This window comes from Ovis canadensis, chromosome 3 (assembly GCF_042477335.2).
Source record: "Ovis canadensis isolate MfBH-ARS-UI-01 breed Bighorn chromosome 3, ARS-UI_OviCan_v2, whole genome shotgun sequence".
NCBI lineage: Eukaryota > Metazoa > Chordata > Mammalia > Artiodactyla > Bovidae > Ovis > Ovis canadensis.
In genome coordinates, this window is record NC_091247.1 from 142,472,027 (window position 1) to 142,498,822 (window position 26,796).

Consider the following 26,796-nt stretch of genomic DNA (forward strand, 5'->3'; position numbering starts at 1 on the left):
TACTTTGGCCACCTGATGCGAAGAGCTAACTCACTGGAAAAGATTCTGTTGCTGGGGAAGACTGAGAGCATGAGGAGAAGAGGATGAGAGGATGAGATGGCTGGATGGCATCATCGACTCAATGGACATGAGTCTGAGCAAACTCCAGGAGATAATGAAGGACAGGGAAGCCTGGCGTGCTGCAGCCCATGAGGTCACAAAAAGTCGGACATGACTGAGTGATGGAACGAGTAAAGTAAGTAACAAGAGATATATCTTTACCATATAGATTTCTAAATGTCTCAGAACAGAAAAAAGATCATCCTTTCCTTAGTGTTCTTCAGTATCACCTTTAGAATAAATAAAACTCTTTATATGAATAGATCTGTTCCTAGGTTCTGTTCTTCATTTGTCTATATTTCTGACTCAAGGCTATTTCATATTATCTTAATTACTGTGGCTTTGTCGTATCTTAATGTCTGATACAACAAATTCTCAGACCTTGCTGTTGTCCTTCAAGAATTCTTCAGCTATTCTTGGCACTATGCATTGTTATATACATTTCAGAATCATTTTGTCCAACTACATTTTTTAAAAAGTGGTGTTGTTTTTTTTTTTAAACTGGAATTGGTGGTTTAGTCACTAAGTCATGTCTGACTCTTTGCAACCCCAGGACTGTAGCCCGCCAGGCTCCTCTGTCCATGGGATTCTCCAGGCAAGAATACTGGAGTGGGTTGCCATTTACTTCTCCAGGGGATCTTCCCAATTCAGGAATCGAACCCAGGTCTCCTGCATTGCAGGCAGATGATTTATGAACCGAGCTATGAGGGAAGCCCTTAATGGGAATTGCATTAAACCTATTACATAAATCCATTTTGAATGGCACTTATCTTCAAAATATTGAGTCTTCCAACCCATGAATGTGGTATATCCTTCTCCTTAAATGTTCTTTTTTTCAATAATGCTTTATCACTTTTTGATAGTGTTTTTACACATCTTTCATTAAATTTCTATTTTATACTTTTGGTACAATTGTAAATGGCATCTATTTTTTAAATTTCATTTTCTAACTACTTATTGCTGATATAAATAGTTGGGACTGCTTTTCATAAAATGATCTTATATTCAGCAACATTATTAAAATCACTAATTCTGATAGTTTAGATTCTTTGGGGCTTTTTATGTAGGTATCTAAAAAGCCCCACAGAAAACATCAACACAGGGTGAAATGCTGAGACAGCTTTTCCTTTGAGGTCAAAATAACAAGATAAGATGATGGCTTTATTACTTCTTTTTTTATTCCTCTCAACTTTACTGAAGAATAACTGACAAATATAGTTGTATATGTTTACAGCACATAGCATAATGATCTGATATGTATATACACTGTGGAAAGATTAACAAGATCAAGATAATTAACACATTCATCATCTCATATACCACATAGTTAACTTTCTTGCTTCATTACTTCTGGTCAACTTGTGGTCTTAGCAATTACAATAAAGGAAGAAAAGGAAGAAATATCACAAATATTAGAAATCTATTATTCATGGATCATTCCACTTCCTTTAACATTTTTGAATTATTTTTATTTTCCTAACTTCTTAAGATACACACTTAGTTCACTTATCTCCAGACTATACCTCAGAGGTATTGCAGATTTGGTTCCAGACCACTGCAATAAGGTAAATATTGCAATACAGTGAGTCACACAAATTTTTTGGTTTCTCAATGCATATAAAACTTATGTTTATACTATGCTGTAGTCTGTGAAGTGTGCAATATGTCTTATTAGACTTATGTTTAATTATGTTTAAAAAAATCAATGAACGTATCTTAATTTAAAAAATATTTTATTAACCATCATCTGAGGATACAGGGTTGCTACAAACCTTCAATCACAATATTAATTAGTACACAATCTTAATTAGTGCACAATCTTAATATTAATTAGTAGCTTTACCTTCTTCCTTGACAAAGCAAGAAAGCTTATGTCCCTCCAAACTTATGGGTCATTGATTTTGTATTATCCTTTATGTATATTTAAATACTAATAAGAAAAAAGCCTCTTGATGAAAGTAAAAGAGGAGAGTGAAAAAGTTGGCTTAAAGCTCAGCATTCAGAAAACGAAGATCATGGCATCCGATCCCTTCACTTCATGGCAAATAGATGGGGAAACAGTGGAAACATTGTCAGACTTTATTTTTGGGGCTCCAAAATCACTGCAGATGGTGATTGCAGCCATGAAATTAAAAGACGCTTACTCCTTGGAAGAAAAGTTATGACCAACCTAGATAGCATATTCAAAAGTAGAGACATTACTTTGCCAACAAAGGGCCGTCTAGTCAAGGCTATGGTTTTTCCAGTGGTCATGTATGGATGTGAGAGTTGGACTGTGAAGAAAGCTGAGCACTGAAGAATTGATGCTTTTGAACTGTGGTGTTGGAGAAGACTCTTGAGAGTCCCTTGGACTGCAAGGAGATCCAACCAGTCCATTCTAAAGGAGATCAGTCCTGGGTATTCTCTGGAAGGAATGATGCTAAAGCTGAAACTCCAGTACTTTGGCCACCTCATGTGAAGAGATGACTCATTGGAAAAGACTCTGATGCTGTGAGGGATTGGGAGCAAGAGAATAAGGGGACGACAGAGGATGAGATGGCTGGATGGCATCACCGACTCGATGGACATGAGTTTGAGTGAACTCCGGGAGTTGGTGATGGACAGGGAGGCCTGGCATGCTGTGATTCATGGGGTCGCAAAGAGTCAGACATGACTGAGTGACTGAACTGAACTGAAGACTTTTTATTATTTTTATACAATTAATACTCATTTAGATTTGCCCATAAATTTGTGGTTTTCATTGCTGTTCATGCCATCCTGCATCTCCAACTGGGTCATCCTTCTTCTCTATTCAGAATACCGTTAGAATTTTCCTCCTTGGATTCTGATAATGATGATTTCTGTTTTATTTTGGGGGGTTTTGTTTCTGTTTAAGCCATTTATTTTTTCTCTATTCCAGAAGGATATTTTCACTGCAGATGATGTGTGTAGAACTGTAGACTGGCAGCTATTTTTATTCAGCTCTTTCAAGATATATTCCTCTGTCTTTTATTGTTCCTGTTGAGAAACTTAGCTCATGTTATTCTTTCAAGATTGTAAGATTTTCAAGATTTCCAGTTCTATGTTAAATTTCTCGAAGTATTCTTTATTTCCTTGCACACTTTAAGAATATTTATTTTAAGTCCATTTGGGATAAGTCCAATATTCGGGTCTCCTGTATGTCATTTCTGTTTCTATTGCTTCTTGTTCCATACTGTTATTGTTTCATTGCCTCATGTTTCTAATTATTTTTCTTGGTGTAATAAACACTCGTAAATTTTTAAAATTTATGGTAAAAGTAATTTGTGAGGTTATCTTTTCCAAAGAGGATTTGTTTGCGAACCTATATTACCTCAAACCTATCCAAGAGCAAAGGAAGATGACAAGGGCCCCTTTACACCCCAGAAGACCCTTTTCACCAACTGCAGTCTGCCTGGCCCCAGATTTGTCAGCATTCAGCTTCTCAGCTACTCTATTCTCTCAACTTCATCCAAGCCTCTTGTATGAGTTATCAAGAGTGGTCAAATTCATAGACAAAAGTAGGATGGTAGATGTCAGGGGTTGGGGGAAGGGAGAATAGGGAGTCACTGTTCAGTGGGTACAGAATTTCAGTTTTACAAGGTGAAAAAAAATGAGGTGGGGAGGGGAAGAGAGAAATATATCGGCAGCTCTGTATAAGACAAAAGGTACCAAAGGAATTAAGTGACAGTATATGGTACCACAGGATAAAGAAATGGTCAAATATGATCAACTATGAAATTCAAGTCAGCTATTTTAGTGTTTTAGAGGTTTAAATATCAAATGTGGAAGTATTTTATAGCTGAATAGTTTCACAAAGGAGAAAAGAGGAAGAGAGAGAACTAAATATAAATGTGAGATGAAGTCAACCAAAAAAGTATACTACTTATGAATTTGCTCTTAGCTTTGTAATCTGATATAGTCAAGACACTGACAGACAGTTTTCACATCTAGAACAGTCAGTATTAGCAAACCTGTTAAAAAGAGTCTAGTATACCACTCTTAAGATAGTGATCAAAAAAAGTGTTTTAATCTCTAGGATGATTTTGATACATAGTTAAGTTTGGGAGATAAAATCATCTGACAAATCAGTACTCTTAAAATATAAAATACAATTACAATGCTTGGTCTCCGCCTTCTCTAGTCTCCAAAGGCTCTTTGAGACAGAATTAGGAATAATGTAAGATACACTAGTAACCTGTGATATTCCCAACCTTGGGTTACCCCTAGAGCTGGCTTTCTGTCATCCAGCGCTGAATTCAGTGATGAGTCAGGAAAAGGTAAAAAATTATGTATATCTATCCCACTATAAATTCACATTGTAAATTTAATAGGGTCTCAAATATTTGCCATGGGTTCTACTCACAGGTTCTTTTGTTTATCTCATGATTTTCAACATTTAGACGTCCAAAAAGCAGTACACAAAAACCAAGGGTAAGCCCACAGGAGATTTCTGGCAGAAACATTTTTTATCTAGTTAACTAGTAAGCCACATGAGTCAGTAGACTTAACTCAGTGCTAGTCAAACAATCTATAATAACTAATCATTGTTTCAATTTCTAATCCTTTGAGCCCCAATGCTTTTACAAAAATACAATAAAAACTGGGCTGAAGGGCTAAGATGGAGTGAAACTGTTAGCCACTTCAATTGTGTCTGACTCTTTGGGACTCCACGGATTGGGGACTCTTGCCCTACAGAATTCTCCAGGCAAGAATACTGGAGTGGGTAGTCATTTCCTTCTCCAGGGGATCTTTCCAACCCAGGGATCAAACCCAGGTCTTCAGCATTGGAGGCAGATTCTTTACCAGCTGAGCCACAAGGGAGGCCCAAGAGGTGGTGAACAGGCTGGCAAATCCTCTCCTTAAAACACAGGAATGAAACTGAATAAAACTGCCAAGGACAACCATTTCAGGGCTATGGAAATCAACCAAAGGCACACAACAAATTATTGAGAACCTGCTAGAGCCTTATGTCAGAAGAGCGGAGTCTGCACCCTTCTTGCCTAGGACTGCTCCCATTCTATTTCCACCTGCTAGGGAACAATAGCTTCTATTAGGGCAGAGAAGGCCATGAAAATCAACAGCTTTATTCCCAAAGAAAGCAGCCTTGATCTGGAGAGGAGGGCAAAAACCTCTGTCAGCTACAGTACAGAACTCAGTAGGAAATGAAAAACTCACTGCTTTGCTCCTCTGAATTTGGAGTCTTAGTTGACTGAGTGATAAACAGGAAATTTATCAGAGAAATCCTATACATGAAAGAGCCATAGTAAAGCTAGAGAGAGAGTTCTCTGGCAGTCCAGTGGTTAGAACTCCATGCTTTCACTGGTTGGGGAACTGAGATCCTGCAAGCAGTGTGGTGCAGCCAGAAAAAAAGAAAGAAAAGTTAAATAAACTCTCTACACATCCCTAACTAAAGGAGAAATTATGCATATGCACCAGGGAGACCCAAGAGGCCAGTGGAAAGTAAAAGTCAACGTAAAACTGAGAACTGTCTGAACTCAATGTGCTCCACACAAATCAGTCAGCAGAGGAAAAAAGTCTATGGGTTTGAGATGTCTTGAGCACAACCTCGGTCCAAATCACTGGCTGACCGCTAAACACTGAAGATGCAGGGACAACCCCCTAAAAAGCAAAGTTAAATAATAAAAATTAGAATTAAAAAATGTGCTGATTAGTGAGTGTACAGATGGAGGAAGCAGATTCTTCATCACATTCAGACTGATTTTTAAAATACCCTCAGAAAATTAATACAAACTCAGAGTTAATACAACATATGATCTAAACTATCTACTTTTTAAAAAAGTTTTAGAAGAAGAAAGATTCACTCATATACAGGAAAAAACTCAAACACCAGTCAATAGAAACTTATTCTGAGAAGGCTCAGCTAGCAGACTTAAAAGACTTTAAAACAGTTAATATAACCATATTCAAGGAATTAAAGGAAAGTATGTCACACTGACTTGGCAAATAGAGAATCTCAGTAGAGAAACAAACGACAAAAAGAAGCTAAAAAGAAAATCTAACTGAAAATACAATACCCAAATGAAAGATTTACTACATAGACCTAACAACAGATCTGAGATGGCAGAAGAATCAGCGAACTTAAAAAGAAATCAACAGGGCTTCCCTGGCGGCCCAGAATCTACCTGCCAATGCACGAGATGCAGGTTCAATCCCTGGTCCGGGAAGATCCCACGTGCTGAAGGACAACTAAGCCCACGAACCACAACTACTGAGCCGCAACTACTGAATCCCAACAGTTCTAAAGCCTGCAGTTTGGAGTAAGAAAAATCATTCCAATGAGAAGCTCACGCACCACACCTAGAGAGAAGCACCCTCTCACTGCAACTAGAGAAAAGCCCAAGAGCAACAAAGACCCAGCAGAGACAAACAAATAAATAAGAAATCAACAGAAAGTAAACAATCTGAAAAGTAGGGGGAAAAAAAGGAAGAAAAATGAACACAGCCTCAGTTACCTCTGGGATAACACCAAACTTACCAATATACATACACTAGGATTTCTAGCAGGAGAGGCACGAGTAAAAGCAGCAGGAAAAGAAACTCTGATGTGATGTTTGCAGGTCTTAAGATGGCTGCCGGGCGGCTCCGTCCGGACTGAAAAGATGTGGAGTGGGCTGCTACCTCCTGGCCTAAATGAAAGTGATGTTGAATTGAATTCTGACGATGATACCACATTAGAGAGCTCTGAACTTAACTTACAAGAGGGTGAAGAAGATGGGACCTTTAAAAAGACAGAGATCGTAGATATTCCTACAGATGGACCAAACACTGAAGCAGAAGCAAATATAAATGCATATGAAGAGTGTCCCTCTGGAATCCCCTTAAATATGTGGAATAAATTTCAAGAATTGCATAAAAAGCATTCTGAACAGAAAACTTCAGCTTCTAGATCCGAAAAGAAAAAAAGAAAACGCTCCAGAAAAGGTAAATTGAAGAATGAAGAAGAATCTCATAGTGAACAGTCTTCAAGTGAAACCCAGTGGAAGGAGCTTACCCAGTATTTTGGAGTCAATGAGAGATTTGACCCCCCTGTTAAAAGGAAAAAAGTTGAAAAGTCGGGACTTGAAAAGAGGATAGACCAAGCTGTGGAAGAGTGGAACATTGAGAAGGCCGAGGAACTCAGCAACCAGCTAGCCACTCGAGAGCTTGGTGTAAAAATTGCCAAAGCTATTGCCTGCCACAACTTTGTGAAAGCCAAAAAGGAGGCTGAAAATTCACAGGTTGCACGAAAAAAGAAGAAACTTGCCTGGGGATTTGAAGCAAAGAAGAGGTGGGAAACCAAAAGCAACATGGGATATATGTGACTTGCCAGAGTTCTTCAAGACCTTTGAGGCTTCACTCGAGTCTTCAGTTGGTCAATTTACTACAAAAGATTTTCCTGCTTATGTTAACTATGTCAGAAAATTGATGGAAATAGAAAAAATCAGCATAAAATCTGGGAGTTGATTATCAAAAAAAAAAAAAAAAAAGAAACTCTGATGAAACTCCCCACAGGGCCATACCAAGCTGTGTAACAGTCAAACTGTTAGAAGACAAGGAGAGAATCTTGCCAGCAACAGAAGAAAAATGCCTCATCACAAACAAAGAATATTATAACATATTCACTGGAATGGCATATTCTAAGGGCTAAAGGGGAAAAAAAAAAGTCAAAGAAGAATTCTGTATCCAGTACAACTATTTTTCAAAAATGAAGGTTAAAATACAAACATTCCACAGTTTTAAAAAGGCTAAAAGAATCCACTCCCGTCAGGTACGCCCTTCAAGAAAAACTAAAGGAAGCCCTTCAGGCTGAAAGGAAATGAAGCCAGATAGGAATTCAAATCCAGAGGAAAGAATTAAGGGTACTCAAAATGTAAAATACTTGGGTAAATATTAGAGATTAGGTATATATATTTTTTCTCTTCTCTGATTTCTCCAAAAAGCATAAGATTGTTAAAGCAATAAATAACATAATATTGTTATAATTAAATATATAGCTATATCTATATAGATATAATATATGTGAAAACAATAGTACAAAACAGGAAGAGAGGAAATGAGGCTATACTGGAACAAAGTTACTATATTTTACCAGAATTAAGTCAATAATAGCCTGAAGTAGCTTGTGATAAGTAAAAGGTGCATATAAAAACCTAGAGCAATCATTAATAACTTTTTCAAATGGCTTTAAAAATCAGAAGAATTAAAACACACTAAAAGTATGTTTAACACAAAAGAATGCAATAAAGGAGTAATAAAGGAATAAAAATGAGACATACAGAAGACAACAAATGGCAGGCATGAACCACACTGATAATTATTTTAAATGTAAAGGACTAAATAATCAAAAAGAGTTAGAGGGGTTTCCACAGTGGCACTAGTGGTAAAGAACACACCTGCCAATGCAGGAGATATAAGAAACAGAGGTTTGATCCCTGGGTTGGGAAGATCCCCTGGAGGAGGGCAAGGCAACCCACTCCAGTATTCTTGCCTGGAAAATTCCCAGGGACAAAGAAGCCTGGCGCGCTACAGTCCATGGGGTTACAAAGAGCTGGATGCTACTGAAGCCACTTAGCATGCACATATGCAGAGTTGTTAGACTGGATAAAAAGCAAGATCTACCTATATAGTGTCTACAAGAGATATCCCTGAGATTCCAAGACATAAATAGATTGCAAGTAAAGGATGAAAAATATATTTCTTCCAAATGGTAACTATAAGAGAGCTGGAATAGCTATATTACCAGCATTAAAACTAAACTTTAAAGACAAAGATATTACTAGAGATAAAAAAAATTATAATGATAAGAAAATCAATACATCAGCAGTATATAACCAATTATAAATCTATATACATTTAATAAGAGTCCTAAAATATGTGAATTAAAAACCAGAATAGAAAGGAACAATACCAATTCAACAATTACAGCTGAAGATTTCAATACTCTTCTCTTAGTAAATGACAGAACTAAACAGAAAATGAGGAAGGATATAGAAGACTTGAACATCATGATCACCCAACTTGATCTGACACATATAGAATACTCCACCTAACAGATCAATACATATTCTCTTTAAGCACACACGGCATATTCTTCAGAACAAATCATACACTAGACAAACACAAGAACAGAAAACTGAAGACCTCTCTCATGAATACAGGTGTAGACATTTATTACAAAATATTAGAAAACAGAGAACAGTAACATAGCCAACTATGACCAAGTGGGATTTATACCAGAATGCAGAATTGGCTTAACATATGAAAGTTAATATAATGCTCTATATAAATAAAGGACAGAAACACATGATCATAACAATAGATCAGAGTTTCTCAACTTCAGCAGTATTGACATTTTAAGCCAACAAATCTTTGTTGTAAAGGGCTGTCCTGTGTACTGTAGGATGTTTACAGCATCCTGGACCCACACCCATTAGATGCCAATAGCACCATGGCCCCAAGTTGTGACCAATAAAACATGTCTCCAGACACTGCCAAATATCCCCTAGGGGCAAAATCACCCCCGTTTGAGAACCACTGGAATAGATGCATAAAAAACATATGACAAAATCAGAAACACATTCATGTAAAAACTCAGCAAGGTAAGAAAAGAGAGGACCTTCTTCAAACTGAGAGGGCTTCCAGGAAAAACCTACAGCTAACATCATGAACTGAAAGTGAAAGTTGCTCAGTCGAGTCTGACTCTTCGTGACCCCATGGACTCTACAGTCCATGGAATTCTCCAGGCCAGAATACTGGACTGGGTAGCCTTTCCCTTCTCCAGGGGATCTTCCCAACCCAGGGATCAAACCCAGGTCTCCCACATTGCAGGCGGATTCTTTGCCAGCTGAGCCACAAGAGAACCTCAAGAATACTAGAGTGGGTAGCCTATCCCTTCTCCAGCAGATCTTCTCAAGGAACTGAACCGAGGTCTCCCACATTGCAGGTGGATTCTTTACCAACTGAACATCATACTCAACGGTAAAAGATGAAACGCTTCTCTCAAAGGGTGAGAATGAGGCAAAGCTGTCTGCTCTCATACTTCTTTACAACAATGAACTGGAAGTTCAAGCCCATGCAGAAAGCAAGAAAAAAGAAATCATAGTCATCTAGAATGGAGGAGAAGAAGAAAACCAACTTTATTCATAGAGGACATGACATTGTATATTGAAAATCTAAGTTAGCTATCAAAAACTACTTGAACAAATAAGTGAGTTTAACGATAACAAAAATCCAATGTCCCATTCACAGCAGCATTAAAAAGAATAAATTACTTAGGAATAAACTCAACAAAGAAATTGCAAGGTCTATGCACTTAAACCTGTACAACATTGCTGAGAGAAAGTAAGATCTAAATAAATGTAAAGATATGCTACAGTCATTAACTGAAAGATTCAATATTGCAAAGATAACCAATTCACCACAAATCTATCAATTCAATGCAGTCACTATCAGATTCCAAGCAGATATTTTTGCATAAATTGATAAGCTGAGTCTAAATTTCTATGGAAATATAAAAGAACCAGGATAGCCAATAAAGCTTTGGTGTGGGAAAGGGTTGGAGGACTCACTCTGTCATTGTTCAGTCACCAAGTTGTGTCCAACTTGTTGTGACCCCATTGACTGTAGCCCGCCAGGCTCCTCTGTCCATGGGATTTCCCAGGTAAAAATATTGGAGTGGGGCGCCATTTCCTTCTCCAGGGGATATACCCAACCCATAGATCAAACCTGCATCTCCTGCGTTGGCAGATGGGTTCTCTACTGCTGAGCCACCAGGGAAGATCAGATTCACTCTACATCTTATTATTCTACACTTTAAGAAAAGATAAAGTGGGTTTTATCAAAGTTAAAAACTTTTACTTTAAAAAAGACACCACTGGGAATTCCTGGTGGTCCACTGATGAGGAGAAGGACTAGGTTCAATCCTTGATCAGAAAATTAAGACCCCACAAGCTGCACAGCAGGGGAAAAAGAAAAAGAAACCATTAAGAAAATGAAAAGATAAGCCAGACTGGGAAAATATATTTGCAAATCATATACTTGATAATGCTCAGAATAAAAAATCCTTACAACTCAGAAAGAAGACTTACAATCTCTGATAATAACTATAAATAAGGTATAACCCTAAAGAAAGGTAATGCCAAAGAATGCTCAAACTACCACACAATTGCACTCATCTCACACGCTAGCAAAGTAATGCTCAAAATTCTCCAAGCCAGGCTTCAACAACACATGAACTGTGAATTTCCAGATGTTCAAGCTGGCTTTAGAAAAGGCAGAGGAACCAGAGATCAAATTGCCAACATCTGCTGGATCATCAAAAAAGCAAGAGAGTTCCAGAAAAACATCTACTTCTGCCTTATTGACTATGCTGAAACCTTTGACTGTGTGGATCACAATAAACTGTGGAAAATTCTGAAAGAGATGGGAATACCAGACCACCTGACCTGCCTCTTGAGAAACCTGTATGCAGGTCAGGAAGCAACAGTTAGAAATGGACATGGAACAGCAGACTGGTTCCAAATAAGAAAACGAGTACGTCAAGGCTGTATATTGGCACCCTGCTTATTTAACTTCTATGCAGAGTACATCATGAGAAACGTGGGCTGGAAGAAGCACAAGCTGGAATCAAGACTGCCAGCAGAAATATCAATAACCTCAGATACGCAAATGACACCATCCTTATGGCAGAAAGTGAAGAGGAACTAAAAAACCTCTTGATGAAAGTGAAAGAGGAGAGTGAAAAAGTTAGCTTGAAGCTCAACATTCAGAAAACGAAGATCATGGCATCTGGTCCCATCACTTCATGGCAAATAGATGGGGAAACAGTGGAAACAGTGGCTGACTTTATTTTTGGGGGCTCCAAAATCACTGCAGATGGTGATTGCAACCATGAAATTAAAAGACACTTGCTCCCAACCTAGATAGCATATTCAAAAGCAGAGACATTACTTTGCCAACAAAGGACCATCTAGTCAAAGCTATGGTTTTTCCAGTAGTCATGCATGGATGTGAGAGTTGGACTATAAAGAAAGCTGAGCACCAAAGAATTGATGCTTTTGAACTGTGGTGTTGGAGAAGACTCTTGAGAGTCCCTTGGACTGCAAGGAGATCCAACCAGTCTATCTAAAGGAGATCAGTCCTGAGTATTCATTGGAAGGACTGATGTTGAAGCCGAAACTCTAATACTCTGGCCACCTGATACGAAGAACCGACTCATTTGAAAACAGCCTGATACTGGGAAAGACTGAAGGCGGGAGAAGGGGATGAGATGGTTGGATGGCATCACCGACTCAATGGACATGAGTTTGGGTAAACTCTGGGTGTTGGTGATTGACAGGGAGGCCTGGCGTGCTGCGGTCCATGGGGTTACAGAGAGTCGGACACGACTGAATGACTCAACTGAACCCTTAAAAATCATGAATCATTCAGGATGGGGAATACGTGTACAACCGTGGCGGATTCATGCTGATGTATGGCAAAACCAATACAATACTGTAAAGTAATTAGCCTCCAATTAAAATAAATAAATTTATATTTAAAAAATCATGAATCACTATGTTGTACACCTGAAATTTATATAATATTGTAAATCAACTATATCTCAATTTAAAAATTTTGCAGGGTATGGGGGAAAAGACTTATAACCCGATTTGTAAAAATGAATAAAGAATTTAAATAGACATTTCACCCAAGAAGATACAAATGGCTAATAATCACATGAAGAAACAGTGAACATTGTTGACTATCAAAGAAGTACAATCAAAACCACATTAAGGAAGTATAAATCAAAACCAGAATGAAATATCCTTACACACCTAGGTTAAAAATAGCTATATTTATAAAAATGGCTATAATGAAAATGATACCATACCAAGTGTCAGCAAGGACAGGAAGCATTCAAAACCAACACTTAGTGCTGGTGGGATTATAAAATGGTCAGCCACTTTGGAAAACAGTTTGGCATGGTAATTTCTTTGAAAGTTAAACAATTCTGCTCCTATGTATGTCCCCAAGAGAAACAAAAACATATGTCTACACAAAGACTTGTAGGCAAATGTTCATAATTTATAATTATTCGTAACAGCCACAACTGGAACTAATCCAAATGAATAACTACCTGGTAAATGGAAGACAAAATGTGATAAAACCTGTGATATTGCAATATAATAATAAATAAATATTTTGGTCTTCATCCCTAACTCTAGCTAATGCTCCTAAAACCTTCATAACTCCCTAAGCAATGAAGATGCTAGGAGCATCTCGTTGTTCTAATATTTGGTATTCGACTCCAGTTCCTAATAGAGATTGTAAATGCCTTGAAATTTCCTGGTTGATAGAAACATCTTTAGCTCTAACAAACCATTTTTGGGCTCCTGGAGAGCTTCAGGAAGGGGGCTTAATCACCAAAAAATTCAACCCATGATCAGAGGCTTGGAATGTTCAGCCTCACTCCCATCTGTTGGGTAAGGGAAAGGAGAGGAATTAGAAGTAAGGGTTAATACTTGATCACATTTATGTGATAAAACCTTGAAAAAAAATTCTGTAAAGTATGGGGTGCAGAGAGCTTTCAGGTTAGTGAATGCATCGGTATGCTAGAAGAGTAGTACACCTCAACTTCATGGAGATGGAAGTTCCTGCACTGGGGACCCTTCCAGATCTTACCCTATATATCCCTTCATCTGGCTGTTCACCTGTATTCTTTATAACATCCTCTACTATGTATATAAACCAGTAAAAGTAGGTAAGTGGTTTCCCTTACTTCTGTGAGCATTATAGCAAATTACTGAATCTGAGAAGGAGGGTTGTAGAAACCACTCATTTTTAGTCAAGATGGACTGAGGGTGGATAACTTGGGAACCCGATCCTCGTGGACTGGTGCCTGAAGCGGGAGCCGTCTGGGGGACTGAGCCCTTAACCTGTGGAGTCTAACACAAACTCCAGGAAGACAGTATCAGAATCGAATCGGACTGTAGGGACACTTGGCTGGTATCAGAGAACTGGTCAATATGGGAGAAACATCCACAATTCTGGTCACACAAGTATCATGAGTAGCAAAGTGTAAAAGAAATACTCTGCGACTTTTTATAACCTTAACACTACTCAGCAGTAAAAGGTGGCAAGCTACTGATACATTCAAAAACAACAATGATCCTCATAAACAGCATTAAGAAGCCAGACACAAAACCATACTGGATTACTCTGTTTATTAGAAATCTCTAGAAAAGGCAAAACTGAAGACAGAGAAAGTAGGTATGTTTGCCTGGGAAAGTAGGAACTGACTGTAGACAGGTAACTAAGTATACCTTTAGGGGTGAGGAAGGTGTTTTAAAATAGGATTGTGGTGATGGCTGCACAACTGTATACATTTACTAAAAACAGGGAATTCTCTAGCAATCCAGTGGTTAGGACTCTGAACTTTCACTGCCGAGGACCTGGGTTCAATTAGTCCCTGGTCAGGGAACTAAGATCCCACAAGCTGCACAGCATGGCCACAATTTACAAAAAAAAAAAAAATTGTTTTTACTAAAAGTAATAAAACTATACATTTATAATAGATGAGTTTTATAGTATTTAAATTATACCTCAAAGAACTGCCTTTAAAGGGTCTGGATGTTACAGCACTGTCAAACCACTATAAAAGAGTTTCTAAACACTCTCCATTTTAAAGTATTTCTTTAGTTCACAGACCACAGTTTGAGAAGCACTGATCTTATTGACTTCTGCTAGGTGTTGGGCTAAAAGGCTTGGAGCAATCAATAGTTGTAATTAAAATTCACCTTAACTTAAGCCACACAAGTGTAACTCCACTAAACAGTTCATTAAGAAATTCACAAGTGTTACTGATACAGGAAAATATGGAAACATGGTCTACTGTGGAATAAAACATAACTCATTACAAAATGACACTTAATAAATGAGTTGTCTCTAGAGAACACAAACTACCATAGTATCTATCTTTTTAATGTATTATAACTAAATTGATAAAGTCAGTATAATTATTAGACTACTAAAATTAAAAGGCGCTTGCTCCTGGGAAGAAAAGTTATGACCAGCCTAGACAGTACATTAAAAAGCAGAGACATTACTTTGCCAACAAAGATCTATCTAATCAAACCTATGGTTTTTCCAGTAGTCATGTACAGATGTGAGAGTTGGATTATAAAGAAAATTGAGCACCAAAGAATTGATACTTTTGAACTGTGGTGTTGGAGAAGACTCTTGAGAGTCCCTTGGACTGAAAGGAGATCCAACCAGTCCATCCTAAAAGAAATCAGTCCTGAATATTCATTGGAAGGACTGATGCTGAAGCTGAAACTCCAATATTTTGGCCACCTGATGCGAAGAATCGACTCATTTGAAAAGACCCTGATGCTGGGAAAGATCGAAAGCTAGAGGAGAAGAGAACAACAGAGAGAGGATGAGATGGTTGGATGGCATCACCGACTCAATGGACATGCATTTGAGTAAACTCCCGGAGCTGGTGATGGACAGGGAGGCCTTGTGTGCTGCAGTGTATGGGGTCACAAAGAGTAGGATACAATTGAGTAACTAAGCTGAACTGAACTGAAAACCCAAAACAATGTAATTTTAAATATATAAATGAATTAAATTAGATAGAATTTTTTAAGAATTTTGTATTTTTTTGGTTCAAATATCTGAACCTATATATATTTAAAACCAATATATATAGATTATATATAAGTATGTATTTGTTTCAGAGAAAGTCCTAATGACATAAAAGCTTTCTTTTGTTTCAACTAAGTGTATATGCAGGCTATGTTTAGCTGAAATTTGTTAGCATTTAATGCCTATGATGTGATCTAAATCTACATTTACTGTATAGTAACTGGACACTAATTATAAAAAGCAATGATACTTTTTTTATAGCTGTGGAACAACATAGAGATGAAATAAACAAAGACTCTAGTTTTTAAAAGGCCAAAGCAATCTGCTAAAGGTTACTTTTTTGGGAAAAATTAAATGCTAAACTTTTTAGATGATATTTTTAAAACTTTTCAGTTGATAAATCTCACTCCCTTGAAGAGTTCAGCTTCTTTAGTAATCTAACCATTCTTTAGAGCTCAGATATTCTTTACACAGGTTTGCTATACAATGAAACTATAGCTTTCAAAACCACAAGCAGCTCTGGTATATTGTTTTCTTATAGTGAGGTTTTTGATTTGCCAAGTCAAAACTAAGAAGTTTAAAAGCATTTCCTTCAATTTAAATGTCCATCAACAGACAAACTGATAAAGATGTGATCTACACACACACAGACACACACACACACACACACACACACACACACACACACCCACCACCACTGGACCACCACTCAAGACATAAAAAAGAAAGCAATTTGCACCAGCAAGGATAGATTTGGACCTAGAGATTATCATATTAAGTGAACAGAGGAAAACAAATATCATATGATACCACTTATGTGGAATCTTAAAAAAAAAAAATGATACAAATGAACTTATTTATATAAAACAGAAACAGACTCACACACCTAGCAAACAAAACTTACAGTTACCAAAGGGGACAATGGTGGGGAGGGATAAATTAGGAGTTTGGGATTAACATATATCCACTAATATATCTAAAATAGGTAAACAACATGGAACTATACAACATGGAACTATATTCAATATCTTATAATAACTTATAATGGAAAAGAACAGTGCATATGTGTATACATACATATCTGAATCACTTTGCTGAACACCTGAAACTAATGTAACATTGTATACTAACTATGCTTCAATTAAAAAAAAAAATTAAGCATTCCCTTCAATATTTAGCATGTGAGACCTGGATCTATAGCTTTGTTTTGAATTAAAGAACAACAACTTTAAATTGAAAGTTAAACTAAATGAGGGGGAAAAAATCTAGGATAGCTATGGTCATTCTTTTAACAAATATATTCCAGTTATGTGTGACAGTTTTAAGTGCTATTTGTCCCTTTATATTTTCGCAGGTCTTCTTGGAAAGCTGAAAAAGTGTAGTCTCTGTTGTCCTTTCCTCTGTATAACTATTTTCGATATTTCTTGACTCTCTGCAATTTACACTTTACTTTACACAAAAAGCTAGAGTCACAATCCCAGAAGGAAAGATAAAGAAGAATCAGTGACTAAAAGCATTTACTCGTTTCATTCCCTGTCTCCAAAGAAACATCAACTCACATGATATAGAATATCCTGCAGTAAGTTATATCCTACCTCTATAACATATGTTCACCCTCCAAAAAGTACACTTTCAAGATATGTTTGGATTTCCTGAAATTATATTACAATTTAATAAGTTTATAAGAGTAGAAAAGCAATTGTTATATGAATTCCCAAACTAGTAACACAAAAAGCTATAATATAATACCCAGCTAGTTAAAGGGACAACAGATAATGTTGTGAATGTTCCATGCTCTTCTAAAATTAACTGCAGTCATGACTAAAAGATAAGTTATAATCATCAGTAGTACTGCACTAGGCGAGCAAAAGTATAACACCACTCAAAACACATTAAGAGAACGTTTTTTAAAACCACATACAGATAGAAATGGTGATCATGACTCTACAACTATGCTTTTAACAATTAATGCCCATGTGGAATCTTACCCTTCTGGTTTTGTTTCCTAGACATTGCAGGTTTCTTTAATCTCAAAAAATGCAGAAGAGAAGTATTATTTTGCTTTGTCTTAGTTCTGACTGTAGTTATCTTTGATTTAAAAGGAGGCGACCGAAGGCTGTAGTTGGAGGTGATAAATAGAAAATCCTGGTTATTTGAAATCCTGTTCACTAGCCGTCGATCTCTTTTTCTTCTCTCATATCAAATTCATGTCAAGAAATATCATTGCAGACATTCATGTCTCTTTTTCCAGGGAGATTCTAGGGGGAAAACAAACACACACACATATTCACTATGACAGTAACCGCTATACAAAAAGTTTAACAGATATCCACATGCTTTATTTCATACTTTTGCTAAATGAAACTAGTTATTAAAAGACAACTACTCGAGGATTTCCCTGTTGGTACAGTGGGTAACAGTCTGCCTGCCAATGCAGGTTCATGGGTTCAATCCCTGGTCCAGGAAGATTCTATGTGCTGCAGAGCAACTAAAGCCCGTGAGCTACAACTACTGAGCCCGCATGCCGCACCTACTGAAGCCTGTGTGCCTAGAGCCTGTGCTCCGAAATGAGAAGCCACCACAAGAAGAAGCCCCTGCACCTCAACAAAGAACAATCCCTGCTCTCCACAACTAGAGAAAGCCTGCGTGTAGCAAGAAGACCCAGCGCAACCAAAAACAAACAAATTATTTTAAAAAGAGAGAGAGAGAAAAACCAGGGTATTCACTTGTTTAAAAAAAAAACTACTCTAGAAAGAATAGAGTTGTAAGAAGCAATATTTTAATTAATACAACATTGTAAATCAACTATAATTCGATTTTTTAAAGTTTCTCAAAAAAGAAATCATTGTAAACCTTTTCTAAAAAAAGCAATAATTTGCTCCTTAAGAAATTTTAATCTTATAATCAAACTATCTTCTCAGTTCAGAAAGCATGTTTTTTTATTCTTCTTGTGTCCTTCTCAAAAATCTTATCTCCATCTCTACTTCACAAACTAAAATAGTTACTTCTTATCACTCCCTAAGATCTCTCTTACCACCTGCTCTTCCTATATAAATCAAAGGTCTTTTCTCTTCCTCTATAATTTCCTTTATCTAACCCTTCCTCAGGTTTCCCAGCTCAAAGACAGTTGCAAGACATCTGGCAGGAGGGTGAGAGGGAAAAGGAGAGGATAAAGGGAATTTAATAAGGAAAACTGAAACATCAGAATATGGATTAGCCAATACTACAGAAAGCTTTTATAAATTGCAAATATACAAATGTCTTTTTCCTCCCTTATTACTAAACATTTCATACATACATATCCAAAATTTCTGGGTAAAGAAAGCATGAGGAGGGTCATGGAATTCTTATACCTAGAAACCTGACAGAAAAAAAAAAAAAAGAAAGAAAGAAACTTTATAAAATGTAACCCAAGAAGGAAATAAGAGTAACCTTATATGAAATATTTTTTCAGTGTGGAGAATAAAAGGGATAAATCACGAGTAAGTTAAAAAAAAAAATCCATCAAGAGTAAAAGCCTGTTCTCAGAGTCGCTCTGTTGTGCACCTGAAACTATCACAGCATTGTTAACTGGCTATAATACTCCAATATTCCAGTGGTCATGCGTGGATGCGAGAGTTGGACTGTGAAGAAAGCTGAGAGCCGAAGAATTGATGCTTTTGAACTGCGGTGTTGGAGAAGACTCTTGAGAGTCCCTTGGACTGCAACGAGATCCAACCAGTCTATTCTAAAGGAGATCAACCCTGGGTGTTCATTGGAAGGAATGATGCCAAAGCTGAAACTCCAGTACTTTGGCCACCTCATGCGAAGAGTTGACTCACTGGAAAAGACTCTGATGCTGGGAGGGACTGGGGGCAGGAAGAGAAGGGGATGACAGGATGAGATGGCTGGATGGCATCACTGACTCGATGGATGTGAATTTGAGTGAACTCCGGAGTTGGTGATGGACAGGGAGGCCTGGCGTGCTGTGATTCATGGGGTCACAAGGAGTCGGACAGGACTGAGCGACTGAACTGAACTGATACTCCAATATAAAATAAAGTTTTAAAAAAAGGATAAATGTAAAATAAAGACTTCAGAGCAAGAGCCTCTTAGGGAATTCCTTGACAGTCCAATGGTTAGCACTCTGAGCTTTCATTGCCATGTGCCTGGATTCGATCCTTGACTGGGGAACTGAGATCCTGCAACGTGCAATCAATAAAAATGACACAGCAACTATCAAATCTCCAGTAACAAAAGAGAAAGGCAATGAGAGAAAATAAATTACCATGTAGCAGATAGCAGAATAAGAACTAAACCTGGAAAACAATATAACCCCCCAAATCAAAGATTTTTCATTGAATACTTATTTGAATACTTTAAATAAGAATTTAGATTAAATAAAATAAGAGCTAGGAAATAAAGGAAAGAATGAATAAGGATAAATAGAATGAAAAGAAAGATGACTGCAAAGCTAAGAAAATCTGAAAAACAAAATACTACAATTACAGATTTAATAAGGTATCAGAAACAGAACAGATTCAAATGAAAATAGAATGAATGAGATGGAGAAATGGGATGGCTTTCAGAATAATAATAATAAAAACATAAAAGAAGTTAAAGCAATTAGAAGATAATATTAGAAGATAAAAATGATCTAATCTAAGGATAATCAGAATCAATATAATAGACTCCAAACTCAGAGGACTCAATAAAGGGATCAGAAAAACCTTTCACAGATGAAATACAGGAAAATTCCTTTGAAATAAGCGATCAGTATTGTTCCCTCCCTACTACCAATCCATCAGAAGAAATCCTCTCTGTTCTACCTTTTACATACACCAGAACTGGCCCACTTCTTACCATCTCCATTTGCAACCACCTTTGTCCAAGACACAATCATTTCTCACCTGCATTGCTATAATCAAGACTATAATAGTCTCCTAACTGGCATCCTGAGTCTGCTATTCTGCCACTCTCTAGCTTCTGTTTCACATAGCTGTTTTAAAATTATAAGACATTATGTCCCAACTATGCCATTCAAAGCCCTCCAGCAGCTCCTCATTTCATTCAAAGTAAAAGCCAGAGCCCTCAGAGTGGCTTAAAAGGTGTTATCTGCTTTACCACCCTGTCCGCATGCACCGTTTCCCTCTCTGACCTCACATCCTGCCACTCTTCCTCTCAGGTATTCTATACCAGCCACACTGGCCTCTTTATTGTGAAATACAGGAAAGGCCCTTAAGGTGTTGCCTCTGCCAGCAATGTTCTTCCCTAGATAGCTACACGGAATATTTCCTCACCTCCTTTAGGCTTTTTCTCAAATGTCACCTTCTCTGCAGTTGTTCATAAGAAATTGCTGAACTTGGGGTGAGAACAGAGGGAGTCTGTGGCATTACTGTCTGAAGTACTCCCATCCCCAGAGGTCAGTGGGGAAGTTGGTTCTACCAAGGTGGTAAAAACCAGCAGCTTCACTGACAAAGAAGGCTGACTTTACTTAAAGCAAAGCACAGAAAAAGCCCATGCCTATCCTATCCACATTGTCAGTAAGAGTCCGCATTCTTGGGAGCAAACAGAAAAGCAAGACCAAGGGCTCCAATAGCCTGAGGTCGCCGTCATGTTAGTGCAAACAATGGGGCAGCAAACTAGTCAGAAATTAAAACAGGAAATCTGGAGAAGAAACTATAAGGGACCTCGATAAATGTCTACACATTCACACACCAGGAGCCTGCATGAACGGGCAGAAAAGACACAAAAGGGCCCGGTGGAAGGTAAAAGTTAGGGCAGACTTTGAAATGGTCTGAACTTGGAAGGAGCTTCCTCAAACAGGTAAAGATCAGCAGAGAGTAGAAGTCTTACTCAGTATTTAGCACAATAGCTAGCACATTATCTAGCAATCTCTGACCAATCATTAACTGACCACTAAGCAATGCAGATGCAGGTGTCACTCCAGGAAGCCAGACACAAAAATTAAAACAGAAATTAAAGTAACAAAAAACTGAGCAGATATCAGCAGTCATACACCACACAGAAAAATTCCACAGATTTAGCTCAGGCAAGTTACTTTAAAAACAACGATAATAACAAAGCAACAACAACTCTCAAAAGGGAAAAAAATCAGAATCCAAAACTGCTACAATATATTATGTAAAATATCCACAGTTTCAACAAAAATTTGTAAGATGTAAAAATGCAAGAAAATATGACCCAAACTGAGAAGGGAAAAAAGACCCCATGTGATTGAAAATATCCCTGAGTAGACCCAATGCCAGCCTTAGCAAACATAGACTTCAAAGTGCTTTAAAAGACTAAGGAAAATTTTCTATTTGTTTAAGGCATTGTTCTTATAATTTTCCTTAGTCTTTTAAAGCACTTCTCAACAACAAAAAATAATTATAAAAAAGATGAACCGAAACCCCAGAGTTGAACACTGAAGCCGAATAAAAAATAAACCTGAAGAAAGAGTAACAGAAATTACTTAATCTGAAAAGAGAGAAAAGAATAAAGAAAAACAAACATAGCCTTAAAGACCTGTGGAACAATGTCAAATGTACCAACATACATGAATTACGAGTTCCAGAAGTGGAAAGGATATAGAAACAGTGAGCAAAAACTATACAAACTGACTTTTACAATTAATCTACACTTTAAGAAGCTAAATGAACCATGACAACAGAAACACAGAAATCCATACCTAGATATATAGCAAAACTGATGAAAGCCCCAAACAGAAAATCTTGAGAGTATCATTTTACAGGGGCACAAAGATATAACTAGTGGCTAACTTCTCATCAGAAACAAGGGAGGCCAGAAGGCAACGAAATAACATATTCAAAATGCTGAAAGAATATACTGTCAAGTAAGAATTCTGTATCCACAGATGGCTAATAAACACATGAAAAGATGCTCAACACTGCTCATTATTACAGAAATGCAAATCAAAACTACAATGAGGTATCACCTAACACTGGTCAGAATAGCCACCATCAAAAAATCCACTAACGATAAATGCTGGAGAGGGTATGGCGAAAAGGGAACCCTCTTGCACTGTTGATGAGAACACAAATTGATAACAGCCATTGTGGAGAACAGTGTGGAGATCCCTTAAAAAACTAGGAATAAAACTACCATATGACCCAACAATCCCACTATTGGACATATACTCTGAGGAAACCATAACTGACGAAGACACATGACCCCACTGTTCACTGCAGCACTATTTACCACAGTTAGGACATGGAAGCAACCTAGATGTCCACTGACAGGGGAGTGGATAAAGAAGCTGTGGTACACATATACAACGGAACGTTTGGTTCAGTTCAGGTCAGTCGCTCGGTCGCGTCCGACTCTTTGCGACCCCATGAATCGCAGCACCCCAGGCCTCCCTGTCCATCACCAACTCCTGGAGTTCACTCAAACTCACGTCCATCGAGTCAGTGATGCCACCCAGCCATCTCATCCTCTGTTGGCCCCTTCTCCTCCTGCCCCCAACCCTCCCAGCATCAGGGTCTTTTCCAATGAGTTAACTCTTCGCATGAGGTGGCCAAAGTACTGCAGTTTCAGCTTTAGCATCAGTCCTTCCAAAGAAATCCCAGGGCTGATCTCCTTTAGAATGGACTGGTTGATCTCCTTGCACTCCAAGGGACTCTCAAGAGTTTTCTCTAACACCACACTTCAAAAGCATCAATTCTTTGGCGCTCAGCTTTCTTCACAGTCCAACTCTCACATCCATACATGACCACTGGAAAAACCACAGCCTTGACTAGACGGACCTTTGTTGGCAAAGTAATGTCTCTGCTTTTGAATATGCTATCTAGGTTGGTCATAATTTCCTTCCAAGGAGTAAGCGTCTTTTAATTTCATGGCTGTAGTCACCATCTGCAGTGATTTTGAAGCCCCCAACAATAAAGTCTGACACTGTTTCCACTGTTTCCCCATCTATTTCCCATGACGTGGTGGGACCAGATGCCATGATCTTCATTTTCTGAATATTGCGCTTTAAGCCAACTTTTTCACTCTCCTCTTTCACTTTCATCAAGAGGCTTTTTAGTTCCTCTTCACTTTCTGCCGTAAGAGTGGTGTCATCTGCATATCTGAGGTTATTGATATTTCTCCCAGCAATCTTGATTCCAGCTTGTGCTCGGCCATAAAAAGGAACAAATTTGACTGCATTCTAATAAGGTGGATGAACCGAGAACCTATTACACACAGTGAAGTGAGTCACAGAAAGATAAATATTGTATTCTAACAAATATATATGGAACCTAGAAGGATGGTACTGATAAACCTATTTGTAGGGCAGCAGTGGAGATAGACATGGAGAAAAGACTTGTTGACACAGAGGGGGAAGGGCAGTGGGACAAACGGAGAGAACAGCATTGAAACATATGCACTGCAATATGTAATTTAGATAGCTAGCAAAATTTACTGTATGAGGCAGGGAGCTCAAATCAGTGCCCTGTGATAATCTAGAAGGGCAAGATGGGGAGGAAGGTGGGACAAAGGTTCAGGAGGGAGGGGACATACCTATACCTACGGCTGATTCGTGTTCATATATTGCAGAGGCCAACACAATATTGGAAAGTAATCATCCTCCAATTAAAAATAAATTAAAAAAAAGAATATTGTATCCAGATAGCTAAACTGTCTTTCAAAAATGAAGATGGGGGTTCCTTGGTGGCTTAGTAGTAAAGAATCTGCCTGCCAATGCAGGAGACATGGGTTCAATCCCTGATTCGGGAAGAGTCTACATGCTGCAGAGCAACTAAACGCATGTGCCACAACTATTGAGCCTGTGCTCTAGAGCCCAGGAACCGCAACTCCTGAGCACACTGGCTGCAACTACAGCAGCCTGCATGTCCTAGAGCTCATGCTCCACAGCAAGAGAAGTCACCACAATGAGAAGCCTGTGCACCACAGCTAGAGAGTAGCCCTGCTGGCCTAACTAGAGGAAACCTGTGCAGCAATGAAAACCCAGCACAGCAAACATAGAAATAAAATGATTTTATAAAATGAACATGAAACAGAGACATCCCCAATAAATTAAGAGAATCCACTGACACCAGAGCGTAACTTGAATCTACACAAAGAAATGAAAAGAACTGGGAAAAGGAAATATATGGGTAAATATAAAAGAATGTATTCTAAAAATTTTATTCTCTTGGGACTTCCCTGGTGGGTCCAGTAGTTAGGACTCTGTACTTCCAATGCAGGGGATGTGAATTTGACCCCTGTTTGGAAAACATAAGATTCCACATGCGATATATATATATATTCATATATATATGTATATATTCTCTAAAATTATTTAAAAGATTGTATAAAGCAGTAATAATAACACTATTGTTATGTTTATAACAAATATAATATATATGACAATTACTGTACAAAGGAGGGAATAAGAAATGCTATCTTACAGAATTAAACTAGCATTAATCTAAAGTAGACTGTGATAAATTAATGTGCATTTTGGAATGTCTAGAGCAAGCACTAAGAAAAACTCACCACTTGGAAGCCTTTGTATTTTAAATTATTTGCTTCTTTTAAATCGACCACATTAGCAATTTCTACCTTGCTTAGTATACGGACAACTGTCCTCACTAAACAAAATACACAACATCAGGTATTTCTCACTGAAAAACAGTGTTGAGTTTCTACTGAGGTTTTCTCCAGTTGTTGTGATAGGGGTTAACTATTCTTTTTATTTTCTGGAGAAATACAAACCCATCAAGTTTATAATATAAAGAGTGGTACTTCAAAAGTCTGGAGACATAAAGAGTAGCTGATTTAAAATTTAAAAAAGGAAAATAACTCAAAGACAGCAAAAACAAAAGACAACAGCAAAACAAAATAATTAAAATCATACACTTAAAAAAAATCTATGAGCTATTTAAAATAGCTAAAAGATGATATTGTGATTAAAAAGAATGCATTTGAATCTGTTCTAATGAGGTGGATGAAACTGGATGGAGCCTATTACAGAGTGAAGTAAGTCAGAAAGAAAAAGACCAATAGAGTATATTAACGCATAAGTATGGAATTTATAAAGATTGTAATCATGACCCTATATGCAAGACAGCAAGAGAGACACAGATGTAAAGAACAGACTTTTGGACTCTGTGGGAGTAGGCAAGGGTGGGATGATTTGAGAGAATAGCATTGAAACATGTATATTACCATACGTGAAACAGATCTCCAGTCCAGGTTCAATGCATGAGACAGGGCGCTCAGGGCCAGTGCACTGGGACAACTCTGAGGGCTGGGATGGAGGGGGAGGTGGGAGGGGGGTTCAGGATGGGGGACACATGTACACCCATGGCTGATTCATGTCAATGTATGGCAAAAACCACTACAATATTATAAACTAATTAGCCTCCAATTAAACAAATTAATTTTTTAAAAAGATGATGCTGTGAAAGTGCTGCACTCAATATGCCAGCAAATTTGGAAAACTCAGCAGTGGCCACAGGACTGGAAAAGGTCAGTTTTCATTCCAATCCCAAAGAAGGGCAATGCCAAAGAATGTTCAAACTACTACACAATTGCACTCATCTCACACTCTAGCAAAGTAGTGCTCAAAATTCTCCAAGCCAGGCTTCAAAAGCACGTGAACTGAGAACTTCCAGATGTTCAAGCTGGATTTAGAAAAGGCAAAGGAACCAGAGATCAAATTGCCAACATCCACTGGATCATCGAAAAAGCAAGAGAGTTCCAGAAAAACATCTACTTCTGCTTTATTGACTATGTGAAAGCCTTTGACTGTGTAGATCACAACAAACTGGGAAATTCTTAAAGAGATAGGAATACCAGACCACATGACCTGCCTCTTGACAAATCTGTATGCAGGCCAAGAAGCAACAGTTAGAATTGGACATGGAATAACAGACTGGTTCCAAACCGGGAAAGGAGTACATCGAGGCTGTATATTGTCACCCTGATTATTTAATCTATATGCAGAGTACATCATGAGAAATGCTGGGCTGGGTGAAGCACAAGCTGAAATCAAGATTGCTAGGAGAAATATCAATAACCTCAGATACGCAGATGACACCACCCTTACGGCAGAAAGCGAAGAAGAACTAAAGAGTCTCTTGA

At 37.8% G+C, this 26,796-nt stretch overlaps 2 protein-coding genes across 2 annotated transcripts in view; one reads left to right on the plus strand and one right to left on the minus strand.

The window, feature by feature from the left end:
• The window catches only part of SPATS2 (spermatogenesis associated serine rich 2), a 156,112-nt gene that overhangs the window by 57,567 nt on the left and 71,749 nt on the right, over positions 1-26,796 (minus strand). The window contains exon 2 of the mRNA XM_069584452.1: positions 17,715-17,984. Within this exon, the coding sequence (XP_069440553.1) occupies positions 17,715-17,739 (25 nt within the window). The 5' untranslated portion in view covers positions 17,740-17,984. The remainder of the gene's footprint in view (positions 1-17,714; positions 17,985-26,796) is intronic.
• Positions 593-7,590, plus strand: LOC138435791 (protein FAM204A). The gene has a single exon (XM_069580850.1). The coding sequence runs from the start codon at positions 6,720-6,722 to the stop codon at positions 7,419-7,421; it is 702 nt and encodes a 233-aa protein (XP_069436951.1). The 5' UTR covers positions 593-6,719; the 3' UTR covers positions 7,422-7,590.

What these genes read in the sequence shown, in the direction of transcription:
- LOC138435791 (XM_069580850.1), top strand. Translation starts at nt 6,720, where the DNA reads ATGTGGAGTGGGCTGCTACCTCCTGGCCTAAATGAAAGTGATGTTGAA.